Here is a 16,472-nt window from a genome sequence, read left to right on the forward strand (position 1 = left end):
TTTAAGATTTTATTTATTTGACACAAAGAGAGCAAACACACAAGCAGGGGGAGCAGCATGCAGAGAGGGAGGGAGAAGGAGGCACCTGCTAAGCAGAGAGCCCGACATGGGGCTCAATCCCAGGACCCTGGCATCATGACCAGAGCCAAAGGCAGACGCTTAACTGGCTGAGCCACCCAGATACCCCACTTCTCCTCAGTTTTAAAGTCAATACAGGGGCGCCTGGGTGGCTCAGTCATTGGGCGTCTGCCTTCAGCTCAGGGCGTGATCCTGGCGGTCTGGGATCGAGCCCCACATCGGGCTCCTCCACTGGAAGCCTGCTTCTTCCTCTCCCACTCCCCCTGCTTGTGATCCCTCTCTCGCTGGCTGTCTTTCTCTCTGTCAAATAAATAAATAAAATCTTAAAAAAAAAAAAAAAGAATACTAAAACTTTAATTCACTGGTTAATTTTGTGAAATGGAATAATAATTTAATAATCAATACACCTGGGATGCTGATTGTCTGTTTGAAATACTCATGTCCATAGTTATATGAAACAGTTAATACTATCATATACATAAAAAAAAAAAATCCTAGGATTAAGATCTCTTCATAGGCAACTTGAACCTAAAATTTTATTATCCTTATTCTGAAAATGGTCATTATTTAGCTTTGCTTTTCTCTAGTATTTTTCACTCAGCCACTATTTCCTGATTCAGGTCACCTGTCCTCGAAGTTTAAAGGACTGGAAATAGGAGACAGAAATACACTGAGCCAAAAGGTGAGAAGGATCCACAAAGGTAATGAGAAAAGCTTTCGGGGCGGGGGGGGGGGGGCGGTCAGGAGGCAGACTGAAGACCACCACCTTAAAACACTAAAATTTTTTTTTGTAGTTAACAGATCACTGACCACTACTTTAGTCAAATTTTAAACCAATTCAGCTTCTCTTTTCCCACTTCTATTAGCAGTTAACTTCTGTACAGAAATCTTAAACATATTATACATTTGTCTAGCAAACGATACACATAAAAAATATATAGTACATAAAATACAGAAAAAATTCAAAAATGTCATTTGGGCATTAATTCTGGCAGAAAATAAGATAACTCGTGTTACCTATAAAAATTTTACTAACAAATATTAGAACTAAGACTTGAATTGACAAATCTTTAGAATTTGGTTACATATATTCATTTTCTACCTTTTTACAGATTCACAAGAGCAATACAAGAAGTACAATCCCTAAGAATGGCCTCCCTGAGCTCCAGCCTCTGGAATGAAACCACTACATCTGTTTATCAGTACCTTGGTTTTCAAGTTCAAAAAATTTACCCTTTTCATGATAACTGGAACACTGCCTGCTTTGTCATTCTGCTTTTATTTATATTTACAGTGGTATCTTTAGTGGTGCTGGCTTTCCTTTATGAAGTGCTTGACTGTTGCTGCTGTGTAAAAAACAAAACTGTTAAAGACTTGAAAAGTGAACCTAACCCTCTTAGAAGTATGATGGACAACATCAGAAAACGTGAAATTGAAGTGGTCTAGCATTCTACCTAAGATGAACAAAATTTCTGAAAACAGCCTTCAACTACTGAGAAAAAAGGATAATTTTCTGAGGCCAACTGTTATTATGAAAATTGACTCTGAATGATTAAAAGATTTCTAAAAGAAGAGAAAAACAAGTCAAATGTGCACTTTTTGTGTGTGTATCCCTTTCATTAAATATACAGTAAAGCTTCACATATGTAAGTTACAAATCTACTTAAAATGACAATTCAAAAACTGGATAAAAGATTCCTAGATCTCAATATTAAGCAATAAAACGTAAGACAGAAAACATAAGCAAGATCAACTTGCTTGCAACTTGCAACTCTGACCTAAACAAACCATGTGGACTAAAAAATAAACTACCCTCCATGTGTTTTGGTAATAAAAACACTATTTAAAATGCTTACCTAAATCCAAAGTAAATAATCCATTTACATATAAAATCTCTACTTATTAAAAAGAAGTATATTCTAGGTTACTGAGGACAACTTATACATTTTATAAAGACTTAAGTTTTATGTAGGGATTAGTGTGGAAAAAAGTCTCAAAATAGAATGATCAGAAGTATACCTGCACAAAATTTTCATAAAACTGATTTACTGTTTAATAAGAAACACATGGTGTAAGAAGGGCCAGACTATTTTCAAACTAAAACTTACTAGTATACCTCCTAAATTGTATTTCCTGAGCTTATTCTTTCATTTTGCTGCTCATATTCATATTCTCAAGGGCTAAGATACCCAATGCTGAAAAGACTACCCCCCCCCAAAAAAAAGGTGAAAGATAGGACCACATAACACCTGTTAAGAAATACTGCAGTTTTGGGGCGCCTGGGTGGCACAGCGGTTAAGCGTCTGCCTTCGGCTCAGGGCGTGATCCCAGCGTTATGGGATCGAGCCCCACATCAGGCTCTTCCGCTATGAGCCTGCTTCTTCCTCTCCCACTCCCCCTGCTTGTGTTCCCTCTCTCGCTGGCTGTCTATCTGTCGAATAAATACGTAAAATCTTTAAAAAAAAAAAAAAGAAATACTGCAGTTTTATCTTTTGGAATTACAAGGGCTGTACAAATATTGTATTTTATAACCCTAATACTACTTTGCTACCACCCATGAACAAACATAAGCCTGCTCTTAACCACCAAAACTGCCCTTAACCAGAAACATCATTCGTGGAATTTACCCTGAGAAATTAGTTCGAAAGAAAAAAACCTCAAGATACAAAGAGATTTCTAAAAGCATTGCTCAAAATAACAACAAAAAAATGGAAGTAGCAGCCTTTAAATACGACATATCAACTTAGCTTATTTAGAAGCTACTGAAAATTAAGTCACAATAGAAAATATTTGATATATGAAGTGAAAAATACACATCTAGGCACGCATGGGTGGCTTAGTCGGTTAGGTGTCCGACTCTTCTGTTTCCGCTCAGGTCGTGATCTCATGGGTTGTGGGATGGAGCCCCAGTGGGGCTCAGAGGGGAGTCTGCTTGAAAGATTCTCTCCCTCTGCCCCTCCCCCAGCTCTCCTTTCTCTCTCAGATAAATAAATCTTAAAAAGAAAAATACGTATCTGTCATTTTCAACTTAGAGAACCCTAACCATCAGTTTGGAATCACTTCTCCACAAATGTTTTTTCTAACATTAGAAATAAACACAAATAATGTAACCAACTTTCAAAGGACTTGTGAAACCTGTATACAAAATACTTTGGTACCAGGAGATATTCTGAGCACTAATAAAACCACATTTTCATAAATGGTAAACTCTCGAGTCCTTGCCATAAATGGGAAGCATACAGATCATTTAATTACTAAATTTCTTGATAATGGACAATACTAACTTTTCCCTACCTTACACTGTAATTTATTTAACCATTCAACAAACATGTATTGAGTGCCTCTATGTGTGAGAGATTAGGTTACAATGGCAAACAAGTAATCACGCAATTACAAGGACACACAATAGCTTTGTCAGAAATAATGAGTGCTATGGGAATCAAAGGCTAAGCGCTGAATTCAAATAGGAAAGTAGAAATAATATGACTTTTAGGCTGCAACCTAAAAGAGGAATAGGAGGTAGCCAAAGGAAAGAGGGAAGGACCTAAGAAAGAATATTCCAGGAAGAGGACATAATGTGGGCAAGGGTCAAGAGTCAAAAGCGAGTAAAGCGTGTTAAAGGAGCTACAGGACAGTATCACAGGACAAAGTATAAGAAAAACAGTGACATATTGGTATAAAAGGTAATGGAGACTAGGTCAGGTAGGGCATGTAGACATCAGGAAAAGATGGGCTTCATCTGAAAAGCAATGATGATCAGCCTAAAAACAGTGACTTGATCAGACTGATGATTAGAAAAATCACTGACTACTGTACAGAGTAGACATAAAAAAGTTAAGCCAGGAAACCTTGTAAGCACCTAATCAGACAATCCACTTATAGTGACCCAATCGAGGGTGGTATGGTAGTCCTCAGTGTTTACACCCAGTATTTCCTGCTTTCCCCTTTTAGAGCACTTGGAACCCCCTGTGTCTGGGTACAGCCCTGTGACTAGCTCTAGACAATAAATTGTGAGAGAAAGTGATGTCTCACCACCAGGCAAGATATTCCAGAGTTCTTTCTCCCTCCGGCACTGAGACCAACACTTGAAAGATCAGCTCCTCTATCAGCCTGGGTCCTCTGAGTGATTATAAGGAGCTAAGACCCTTTGCCAACACATGATAAACATGTGGTATGAAAGAGAAACAACAAATCTTTGCTGTTTTTAAGACACTGAGATTTTGTACTGTTAAAAAAAAAAAAAGAAAGAAAGAAAGAAACCCACAGGCCCAAATTAGCATCACTTTAACCAAGCTCCAAAACTGGTGTTTAATACATAATCTAACCGCAGTTTCAAACTCCCTCAGAAATGTAGTCTTAACTGGTCAGTCAGGAATTTTTCAATCAATGCCAGAGTATGCCACATGGACCCTTTTCCATTCCCCAAAGAAAGATGAGGTCATCTGCATCAGACCCGGGGGCTCTTCCCCCTAGAGAGGGCCTGGCCTAGGACAGTCCTTTTCTTTTGCCAATAACTTTCCTGCCTCCACCCTCCTTCTATAAAAAACTTCCATTTTGTACAATTCCTTGGAATGCCTCTCTACTTGCTAGATGGGATGCTGCCTGATTCATAAATCATTTCATAAAGCCAATTAGATCTTCAATTACTTGGTTGAATTCTGTTATTTAGCAGGAGCAAAGATATTCTTAAGCAGATCAAAGTGACTAGGTCTAAGAGTGGGTCTGTGCTAATGTTTAAAACAGTGTAGTACGAATTAATTCAATGTACATTTCATTGGAATGAGGAAAAATCAACTTTACGTATGTACTAATAAGACCGACAGCCCTACTTCATAAAAAGATTATTTCTGCTTTAACATCAATTAGTAAAACAGCTTGCAAAACATCTAACAAAATGACATCCGTGAAGATTACTATCGCTACATTTTTAGGTAGGTAAATAATTTGTTGTCAATTACACTGGACTGACCTTGTTTAAAAGGTAATAGTCAAAGACTAAACTAAACCCAAAATAAGTAGAAGAAAGGAAAAATAATGGTGAAATAGAAACAAATAAAAAAATAGAAAAACATAAGAGAAAAATTAATGAAATCAAAAGTTGATTTTTTGAAAAGATCAACAAAATAAAACACAAAGTCTTAAAAATCAGAAATGAAAGGAGGAGGGTTATCACTACTGACCTTACAGATATCAAAGGATTCCAAGGAAATACTTTGAAAAACTTTAGACAGTGTGGATAATGGAATGGACAAACTCCTAAAAAGATACAAAGCACCAAAATTAACTCAAGAAGATAACGAGTTATCTGAACAGACCTGTAAGAATTTCTACAAGAGCTTCCCACATGGCTTCACTAGCGAACTCTACCAAAAATTTAAAGGGAAAATTATATCAAACCTTCACACTCTTCCAGAAAACAGTGGAAAAAAGAACACTTCACCAATCATTTTATAAGGCCAGAAATATTCTGACAGGCATCACAAGAAAACTACAAACCATACCCTCATGAATACAAACACAAAACTCCTGTACTAAATACCAGCAATCTGAAATTCCACCACAAATAAAAAGGATTATACATCATGACCAAGCAGAATTTATTCTAAGAATGCCAGACTGGTTTAACATCTGAAAAATCAATTTATGTAATATTAATAAAGAACAAGAATATTATCTTCACAAAAGATGCAGAAAAAGCATTTGACAACATCCAATACCCACCTAAGATTAAAAACTCCCAACAAACTAGAAGCAGTTTGCCCTGATAATGGGCATCTACAAAATCCATGCAGCTAAGATCATACATACACGTGGAAGATGGAATGCCTTTCCCCTGAGATCAAGAACAAGGCAAAGACGTTCACCCTCATCACCTGTATTTAACATTCTATTAGCCAGTCCTGGGCGGAAAAAAAGGAAAGAAAGAAGGCATTCACATTGGAAAGGACAAAGTAAATCTGTCCTTACTCGCATATGACACAATCTTGTATGTGAAAAAACCCTATGCAATTCACACACACGCACACACACACAACTAGAAAGAATGAACAAGTTCCACAAGGTTGTAGAATACAAGATCAATGTACAAAAACTATTGTATTTCTGGGGCACCTGGGGCACTCAGTTGGTTAAGCGTCTGCCTTCAGCTCAGGTCATGATCCCATGGTCCTGGGACTGAACCCCACCAGGCTCCCTGCTCAGCGGGGAGTCTGCTTCTCCCTCCTCCTCTGCCCTCCCCCACCATGTGTGCTTTCTCGCTCTCAATTTACCTCAAAAAAAAAAAAAAAAAATCTATTATATTTTTATATACTAGCAATGAACAATCCAAAAATCAAATTAAGAAAACAATTTCATTCACAATATCAAAAAGAATAAAATACTTAGGAATAAATTTAATGAAAGACTTATATATTTAAAACAACAAAACATTGTCAAAAGAAATTAAAAACCTTAAAAAAAAAAAAGTAGAAGTAAATTTTCATGACCCTGGGTTAGGCAAAGATTTCTTAGATACGACACACCTAGAATGCAAGTGATATTGGATCAATAAATTGTATCTGTGGTGCCTGGGTGGCTCAGTCAGTTAAGTGTCAGACTTTGGCTCCAGTCTTGATCTCGGATCCTGGGATCAAGCCCCACGTGGGGATCTGCGTTCAGTGGGGAGTCTGCTTCTACCTCTGCCCCTACCCCTGCTCATTCTCTCTAATAAATAAAATCTTAAAAAAAAAAAAAGAAAGAAAGAAAAGAAAAGAAATTGTAGCCAGAATATATAAAGAACTCTTATAAATCAATAGGGAGAAAACAATGAAACTTTAAGTGGGCAAAAAAATCTGAATAAACATTTGACCGAAGATGACACACGAACGGCTAATAAGCAAATAAAATGATGCTCAACATCATTAATCATTACAGAACTGCATGTTAAAACCACAATGAGGGGCGCCTGGGTGGCTCAGTCAGTTAAACGTCTGCCTGCCTTTGGCTCAGGTCATGATCCCAGGGTCCTGGAATCAAGCTCCACCTCAGGCTCCCTGCTCAGCAGGGAGTCGGCTTCTCCCTCTGTCCCTCTCCCCCCTTCCCACCTGCTGCTCCTGCATGCTCTTTCTCAAGTAAATATCTTAAAAAAAAACAACACACACACACACACACACGATACCACTTTACAACCACTAGAATAGCTATAATCAAAAACACAAGAAATGCAAGAAATGACAAGTCTTAACAAGAATGAAAAAAAAAAAAATAGAACCCTCATGTACTGAGAATGTAAAATGTTATAGTCATTTTGGTCCACACAAAAAGCCTGTACATTAATGTTCAAAGCAGCACTATTCATAATAGTCAAAAGGTAGAAATAATCTAAATGTCCATTAACCAACGAATGGATAAACAAATTGTAATATACCCATACACTGGATTACTCTTCAGCAATAAAGCACAATGAAGTACTGACGCATGCTACACATAGATGAATCCTGGACAAAACACAAAGCAAACTGAATCCCACAACAAATAAAAAGAATTATACCCCACAACCAAGTAGGACCTATTCCAAGAATGAAAGGGCTGGTTTAACATCTGAAAAATCAACTAATGTAATATACCATGTTAAAAGCATAATCAACAAAAAGATCCTCTCAATAAATACTAAGTAAAAGAAGCCACACACTACATATTGTACAATTTCATTCATACGAAATGTCTGGACAAAGCAAATATATAGAGACAGAAAGTAGACTATTGGTTATCTGGGGCTGGGGCGGGAACAAGAAGTGACTGTAAATGGGAACAAAGGATCTTTTGGGGATAATGGAAATGTTCTAAAATTCAGTTCTATTAATAGGTGCACAATTCTGTAAATTTGCCAAAAATCTTTGAACTGTACACTTAAAAAGATTGAAATACATGGTATATAAATTAAGCTTCAACAAAGGTATTTTCTGAAAAGATAATAATCTAAATTCTAACTATAACACAAGACTATTAACATCTTAAGAACCATCTATTCTCTCTTATTACATTCCCTTATACTTAATGTCTAACAATAAATAAAAAATGAATTTGCCATAACTAAAAGGTTTCCTGAAAAATAAAAACTGAACAGTCCTAAAGTCAATTTTACTAACCAGAATTTTGTTTAGAGCCTGATGATCCTCCATGTTCTAGCTTTGCTTTCTTCTTCTTTGATGATGATGATGATGATTCAGAAGATACTGAACGTTTTTCTACTACAGGAGTGGAGAGAGCTCGTTTTTTGAACAACTCCCTTTCTCTCAACAGGCTTGGATCCATAATTCTGCAAAGATATAAGTAAGTATTTTTAATACAGATTTTAATCATTCAAACCTATAGGCCAAATCCATAGGTCCCAAGAGGAATTACTTCTAAACAAAATTACCTTTTACTATTAGCTCTCCAGCACTTGTATTTATTCACTTAGTCATTCACTTAAAAATCTTTAATTAGTACCTATTGTGTGCTAGGCACCATGCTAGGCACTAGTAAAGAGAAACAATTATTCTCTAAAGCCCTAGAACTGTACTGTCCAATATGATAGTCACTGATCACATGTGCCTATGGAACACCTGAAATGGGGCTAGAATTGAGATGTACTTTACACACCAGATTTAAGAGACACAGTATAAAGAACTTTTAGAATTACTGATGTTTTAGATTGATTACATGTTGATATGATATTTTAGGATACACTAGGTTAAATAAAATACTAAAATTAATTTCCCCCAACAATATGAGCATTTTAAGAAATACAGAAAAAGTATGTGACAAAAATCTGTCCAGGATAAAAACTCTCAACAAAGTGGGTTTAGAGGGAACATACCTCAACATAATAAAGACCAAATATGAAAAACTCAAAGCTAACATCATACACAATGGTTAAAATGTGAAAACTTGTCCTCTAAGATCAGAAATAAGACAAAGATATCCACTCTCCCCACTTTTATTCACCACAGTAGTGGAAGTACTAGATGCAGCAATCAGACAAGAAAAAAAAGCACCCAAACTTGTTGGGTGCCTGGGTGGCTCAGTCGGTTAAGTGTCTGACTTCAGCTCAGGTCATGATCTCAGGGTCATGGGATTGAGCCCCACATCGGGCTCCCCACTTAGCAGGGAGTCTGTCCATCTCCCTCTGCCCCTCCCCCTGCTCATGCACACACTCACTCTCTCAAAGAAGATTATAAAGATTTTTTTAAAAGATTATAAAAAAAAAAGCATCCAAACTTGTAATGAACACATGAAACTGTCACTATTTGCAGAAGACATGATATACATACAGAAACCCCTAAAGACTCCACCAAAAAAATTAATAAATGAAATCACTGAACTGCTGGATACAAAATTAATATACAGGAATGCGTCCTGTTCCTAATCACTAATAACAAAGTAGCAGAAAGAGGAGTTAAGAAAACAACGCCATTTACAACTGCACCAGAAAGAATAAAATACTCGGGAATAAATTTAACCAAGGAGGTCAAAGACCTACACTCTAAAAACTGTAAGACACTGATGAAAGAAATTGAAGATGACACAAACAAATGGAAAGATAGTCCATGCTCATGGATTAAAAGAATATCATTAAAATGTCCTCACCCCTCAAAAGAATCTTCAGATTCAATGCAATCCCAATCAAAATACCAACAGCATTTTTCACAGAACTAGAACACATAATCCTAACATTTGTATGAAACCACAAGACTCTGAATAGCCAAAGTAATCTTGAAAAAGCAGCACAAAGCTAGAGGTATCACTATCCCAGATTTCAAGACACACTACAAAGCTATAGTAACAGAACAGCATAGCTCTGGAACAAAAAGAGACACATAGATCAACACAACAGAGAGCCCAGAAATAAACTCACACCTAAGTGGCCAATGAATCCATGACAAAGGAAGCAAGAACATATACAATGGGGGAAAAGACAGTCTCTTCAACAAATGGTGCTGGGAAAACCAGACAGCTACACACAAAAAACAAATGAAACTTGACCACTTTCTTACACCACACACAAATATAAACTCAAAATGGATCCAAGACGAAATATGAGACCTGAAACCTTGAAACACCTAAAAGAAAATATAAGACAGTTAGCTCTTGGACACTGGCCTTAGCAACATTTTTCTAGATATGTCTCCTCAGGCAAGGAAACAAAAGCAAAAATAAACTATTGGGAGTTCATCAAAATAAAAAGCTTGTGCAGAGCAAAGGAAACCATCAACAAAACAAAAAAATAACCTATTGAATGGGAAAAGATATTTGTAAATGATATACCTGATAAGGGGTTAATATCCAAAATATAAAGAATTTACATAATTTAGTACCAAAAAAACAACCACTCAGATTAAAAAATGGGTAGAGGACCTGAACACACATTTTTCCAAACAAGACGTACAAATGGCCAACAGATACATGAAAAGATGCTTAACGTTCCTAATCATTAGGGAAATGAAAATCAAAACCACAATAAGATATCAACTCATTAGAATGGCTGGTATCAAAAAGACAAGAACTAACAAGTGTTGACAAGGATGTGGAGAAAAGGCAACCCTCATGCACTGTTGATGGGAATGCAAACTGGTGCGGCCACCGTGAAAACACGATGCAGGTTCCAAAAAATTAAAAATAGAAATACCATATGATCCAATAATTCCACTACTGGCATTTACCCAAAGAAAACAAAAAACACTAATTCAAAGAGATATATGCAGCCCTATGTTTACTGCAGCATTATTTACAATAGCCAAGCTATGAAAGCAATCCAAGTGTCCATCAACAAATAAAGAAAATGTGATATACACACACACGATGGAATATTAACCATAAAAAAAAGAGATCTTGCCGTTTGAGACAACATTCGTGAACCCAGAGGATATCATGCTAAGTGAAATAAGCAGATACAAATACTATATCATTTATATGTATAATTAAAAAAAAAAAACGAACAGATTCATAAATACAGAGAACATACTCATAGTTGCCAAGGGGGAGGTTGATGGGGAGATGGGAAAAAATAGGAAAAGGGGATTAAGAGGTATAAACTTCCAGTTATAAAATACATAAGTCATGGAGATGAAAAATACAGCATTACAGAATATACTCAATAATAATTATATAAAGTTGCATGGTGACAAATGGGGACTATACTTATGGTGAACACTGAGTAATGTACAGTTGTTGAATCAATATGTTGTACACCTAAAATTAATATAACACTGTATGTCAATTACACTTTTTCTTTCTCCTTTTTTTTAAATGTAGGCTCCACACCCAGCATGGAATCCAACAGGGCTTGAACCCATGACCCTGAGATCAAGACCTGAGCTGAGATCGAGTCCGACGCTTAACCAACTGAGCCACCCAGGCACCCCTGCCAATTGTACTTCAATAATGAAAAATTAAAAATAAAATTTTAAATATTAAAACATTTTGGGGCACCTGGGTGGCACAGCGGTTAAGCGTCTGCCTTCGGCTCAGGGCGTGATCCCGGCGTTGTGGGATCGAGCCCCACATCAGGCTCCTCCGCTGGCAGCCTGCTTCTTCCTCTCCCACTCACCTTGCTTGTGTTCCCTCTCTCGCTGGCTAGCTCTATCTCTGTCAAATAAATAAATAAATAAATAAATAAATAAATAAATAAATAAATATTAAAACATTTAAAAATTAATTTGCCCTGGGGCACCTGGGTGGCACAGCGGTTGGGCGTCTGCCTTCGGCTCAGGGCGTGATCCTGGCGTTGTGGGATCGAGCCCCATGTCAGGCTCCTCTGCTGTGAGCCTGCTTCTTCCTCTCCCACTCCCCCTGCTTGTGTTCCCTGTCTCGCTGGCTGTCTCTATCTCTGTCGAATAAATAAATAATCTTTAAAAAAAAAAAAAATTAATTTGCCCTAATTTTTTCTAGTTTTTAAAAAAATATGGCTACTAGAAAACTTTGAATTCCATGTGTGGCTCACATTTGCTGCTCACAATGTATTTCTATTGGACAATGCTGCTCTAGAAATAACATCAGAACTACTAGGCAGAAATCAGGAGGCAGATGTAGGCTCGCTGCAAAAAAAAAAAATAAGTAAAAAGAGAGAGAGAGAGAACCATCAGAATCACTTACAAATGAAAAGCTGTGTTTTAAAACAGGTGAACTCTCAGGGCACCTGCATGGCTCAGTTGGTTAGGCGTCCACCTTCAGCTTGGGTCATGATCCTGGAGTCCTGGCATCGAGTCCCACACAGGCTCCCTGCCTCTCCCTCTGCCACTTCCCCCTGCTTGTGCTCTCTTACTCAATCTCAAATAAATAAATAAAATATTTTTTAAAAATAAAAATAAATAAAACTGGTGAACTCTTTAAGCAATAAAAAGGCTGGATTAAAATTTGTTAGAAATATCTACAGAAAATTCCTGATTTAGGAGGAGGTGGGACTAGACCTTTTTCGGTTTTTTCCCAGTTCTAAAACTCCACAGTTCTAAGCAACTTCAGTACAACCAGGGAAGCCACAGATCATTCAAAAAGTATTTTATTTTATTTGTTTTTAAGTAGGGGCTTGAACTCAGGACCATGATATTGAGACTTGAGCTGAGATCAAGAGTCAGACACTTAACCTACCGAGCCACCCAAGTGCCCTTCGACAAGTACTTAAGGTGTTCCTCTCTTCTTTTATGATCCAATAATCACACTACTGGGTATTCACCCAAAGAATACAAAAACTTTAATTCAAAAAGATATTCACCCCCAAGTTTACTGCAGCATTATTTACAATAGTCAAATTATGGAAACAGCCCAAGTGTCCATTGATAGATGAATGGATAAATAAGATGTCGTGTATATATATACATGGGATATTATTTAGCCATAAAAAAGAACGAAATTTTGCCATTTGCAACAACATGGCTGAATCTAGGGAGTATAATGCTAAGCACAATAAGACAGTCAGAGAAAGACAAATACCATATAATTTCACTCATATGTGGAATTTAAGAAACAAAACAAAGGGGAGGGGGAAAAAGACAAACCAAAAAACAGACTCTTAGCTATAGAGAATAAACGAATGGTTACCAGAGGGGAGGCGGGTGGGAGAGATGGGTGAAACAAGTGATGGGGATTAAGAGTACACTTATCTTGATGAGCAATGAGTAATATATGGAACTGGTAAGTCACTATTTTATACACGTGAAACTAATATAACACTGTATGTTAACTACACTGGAATTAAAATGTAAAAAGTTCCTTCCTTGAGACCCATAAGCACAGAATAAACTGATGGTTGCCAGAGGAGAGGGGGATGAGAGGGTTTGGGGGATGGGCAAAATGGGTGAAAGGGAGTGGGATATACAGGCCTCCAGTTAAGGAATGAACAAGTCATGGGGATGAAAGGTTTAGCACAGCGAATATAGTCAATGGTACTGTAATAGCGTTGTATGGTGACGAATGGTAGCTACACTTCTGGTAAGTATAGCATATGGTACAGAGTTGTAAAATCACTATTTTGGAGGCAACTGGGTGGCTCAGTCGTTAAGCGTCTGCCTTCGGCTCAGTCATGATCCCAGGGTCCTGCAATCAAGCTCCACAAGCCCCACGTTGGGGTCTCTGCTCAGTAGGGAGTCTGTTTCTCCTTCTCCCTCTGCCTCTCCCCACCCTCCTCCTGCTCGCACTCCCTCGCACGCGCTCTCTCCCCCCCCCAAATGAATAAATAAAATCTTTAAAAAAGAAAAAACAATTCCTCTCAAGTTGGAACTCTCCTAGAATACCACGGAAAGTCTAGGAAGTGCAACAAGTTGATCATGTAAATGATTTTTTGCATTCTTCACCAGTAGGGAAGGAAGGTCTGGGAGGAAAAAGGCTCTAACTTTTTTTTTTTTTAAACTTTATTTTATTTTGCTTTGTTTCCAATAGGTTCCCAACGCGGGGCTTGAACTCACCACCCTGAGATCAAGACCTCAGCTGAGCTCAAGGGTCGGACACTTAACCAACGGAGCCACCCAGGTGCCCCATCTTAACTGTGAAAGCCTTCACGCACAGTGTAGCTCAATAAATATTTCTTAAATGAATAATGAACACAAAAACATCTTTAAATTGCTTTAATCTTGTTATAGGTTTCACAAGCCTTTATTAAATGTCTTGTGTTTGTGACTCAAAGCTTGTGTACTTGTCTTGAGTTTATGTACTCCAAGCTCTGAAGAGTTCTAGAAGATAAACCCTTGCCTTCAAGCAGCTTACATTTGAGATTAAAGAATTGAGCACTGTGCTTAAAAAGCAATGAATAAAATGTGACTTAGAGTGCAAAAAGTTAAAAATATAAGCACTGATAAGAAATAATCAGAGTAAACTTTACTTGAATAAGAGGCACTGGTATCAAAGACCTGACTTCTGGAACCCTCAGTACTAATCTCTAACTGCAGCATGACCCTACGCAATCCACTAGACCTCTCTAAATCCAGTTTTATCATAAGCAAAATGAAAATACTACCAATGCTGTCTACATCTAGCCCAACTTTAAAATGAGACAATGTTTGTGAAAAGCAGTTTTTTTTACATAATAAAGCTATACAAATATGTTATTTCACTGCTACTATTTTGAGTTGGATCTGAAAAGAAAAAACAATGATTATGCTAGGGTGAGGAAGGTAGGAGAGAGTCTGGGGGGATCACAAGTGATAAAGTGGGGGCAACAAACCAAAAACAGGAAACATATGTAGCTATTTATTTCACCTTGTAAAGACAGGTAATTAAACCAGGCTTTTAATCATGATTTTAACACAGACTTAAACAAAAGCCTTAGAGGTTACAAAAACCGAAATGCTTACAGCACTTGAGCCTCACAATTCTATGAGACAATAGGTATTAGTTTTACTCCTTATTTTAATATGTGAAATCTGAAATGAAGAGGTACAGTTAAGGTCACACATTTTAAGTACCTAGGCCAGGACACGAATACCCTGCCTCCTAAATCAAACGCTTCCCTACTCCAGACCTGAAATGCTGGTCAAGGCCTCTGAAACAAAGGCGACCTGTGTGCTACGGATAACGTTCAATGGCACCTCGAGAAGACTTAATGTCTCTCTCTCTCTCCCCCCCACTATCACATGTTCCGCCAAACTTTCCCCTTTTTTCAGACCACTCAAAAAATCTGTAGAGTTTTACATATACTGGCCAGTGTAGTAGACAGGATACATTCCCATGCCCATTTTCCATTAAAAAAAAAAAAAAATCACAACTCAGGGAGTTAACGTGTTCCTCCACGGATGGTCACTAAGAAGCCAAAAATTAAATCAAAATCTTCTGGCTCCAAAGCACACGTTCTTTCCACTCTACCATACGGCTTTTTTCAACCTCTCTACTTTTCTTCTCTTTGGCTTCTTTCCCTGCGTAAGCCTCAGAACTGCCACCAGCACCTAAGAACACTACCAAGAACAGCCAGCAAGGTAAGAAACCAGACTGCTTACCCCTTAAATCACAGGAATGGAGAGGTGGACGAAGAGGTACCGTAGTGTTTTGATGTGGAACATGTCTCTAGACTTTGCAGACGAAACGACTATAACTAAACTTTAGAAATCATTACAAACCCAGTCTCCAAAAGGCAGCTTTAAAAAACAGCCCGTGAAGGTGCATCTAAATCACAGCCTTTAGTTGAACACCGTGGTTCCCTAAACTCCACACACGTTTCGCTCGCCTACCGCTAAAGTAAAGTCGAGGGCTAGGAAGAGACACAATCGGCTCTCTGCGAATTTCCCCTTTCCAACCCAAAAGTTTGCTCAGTGGACCTCCGGCCTAAAAGACAATGCTCCCAAGAAGTTGTTACTGTGTTTAGTGTTTCGCGCAGAGAACCGCAGCCCCAGCCTCCCGAGAGCTGGAAGACAAGCTCGCCCCTCGGGAGGAGGCGGTCCCGAGGAACAACAGGCCGGGACTCCGCTCCCCTCACCCGGCGGCCGCAGCCCCTACCTGAGCGAGGAGGGCCGCCCCACGCGACCGGCCGCCGCCTCCCAGCGCCTCCACCTCGACCAGCCGCCCACGCCCGCGTGGCCACCGCTTCCTGCTCCTCGTCAGCGCCCCCGCCTGCCCGCACGCACGCCCAGCGCAGCCCCGCCAGGTCGGGGTCTCGGCACCGGCGGCGGCGGCGGCTAAGGCGGCGCGACTCGGCCGGGGGCTCCGCCCGCCACTTCCTGATCAGACTACTAGGAGCTCAGTCCCGGCAGGCACCGCGGCGCCTCCGCCGCCGAGAACGCGCGTGCGTCGTCACGTGCCCCGCCAGGAGTACCGCGGGAGGGGAATCAGCCTGCTGGGGCGTCCGGGATTTCTATGACAACGGCGGGCGGGGGAGGGGGAGGAAGGGCGGAGAATGAGACTTAGGTAGGAACAGAGTAGCCGTTGCTAAGATGGAAAAAAATCTTTCCTTT

The 16,472-nt window shown here is 38.9% G+C and overlaps 2 protein-coding genes across 2 annotated transcripts in view; one reads left to right on the forward strand and one right to left on the reverse strand.

The window, feature by feature from the left end:
* The window catches only part of GTF2E2 (general transcription factor IIE subunit 2), a 57,792-nt gene extending 41,536 nt beyond the window's left edge, over nt 1–16,256 (reverse strand). The window contains exons 1-2 of the mRNA XM_045779249.2: nt 16,018–16,256; nt 8,205–8,374 (exon numbers count right to left, since the gene is read on the reverse strand). Coding sequence (XP_045635205.1) covers nt 8,205–8,370 — 166 coding nt within the window. The 5' untranslated portion in view covers nt 8,371–8,374; nt 16,018–16,256. The remainder of the gene's footprint in view (nt 1–8,204; nt 8,375–16,017) is intronic.
* On the forward strand, nt 711–1,593 carry SMIM18 (small integral membrane protein 18). The gene is made up of 2 exons (XM_045779250.2): nt 711–760; nt 1,191–1,593. The coding sequence occupies exon 2, from the start codon at nt 1,228–1,230 to the stop codon at nt 1,522–1,524; it is 297 nt and encodes a 98-aa protein (XP_045635206.1). The 5' UTR covers nt 711–760; nt 1,191–1,227; the 3' UTR covers nt 1,525–1,593.
* Nucleotides 16,257–16,472: the final 216 nt, after the last annotated feature.

Source organism: Ursus americanus, chromosome 27 (genome assembly GCF_024610735.1).
Source record: "Ursus americanus isolate L20-20 chromosome 27, mUrsAme1.1.p, whole genome shotgun sequence".
NCBI classification, from domain to species: domain Eukaryota; kingdom Metazoa; phylum Chordata; class Mammalia; order Carnivora; family Ursidae; genus Ursus; species Ursus americanus.

Excerpts from the sequence above, each read along its gene's own strand:
- SMIM18 (XM_045779250.2), top strand. The coding sequence starts at position 1,228 with ATGGCCTCCCTGAGCTCCAGCCTCTGGAATGAAACCACTACATCTGTT.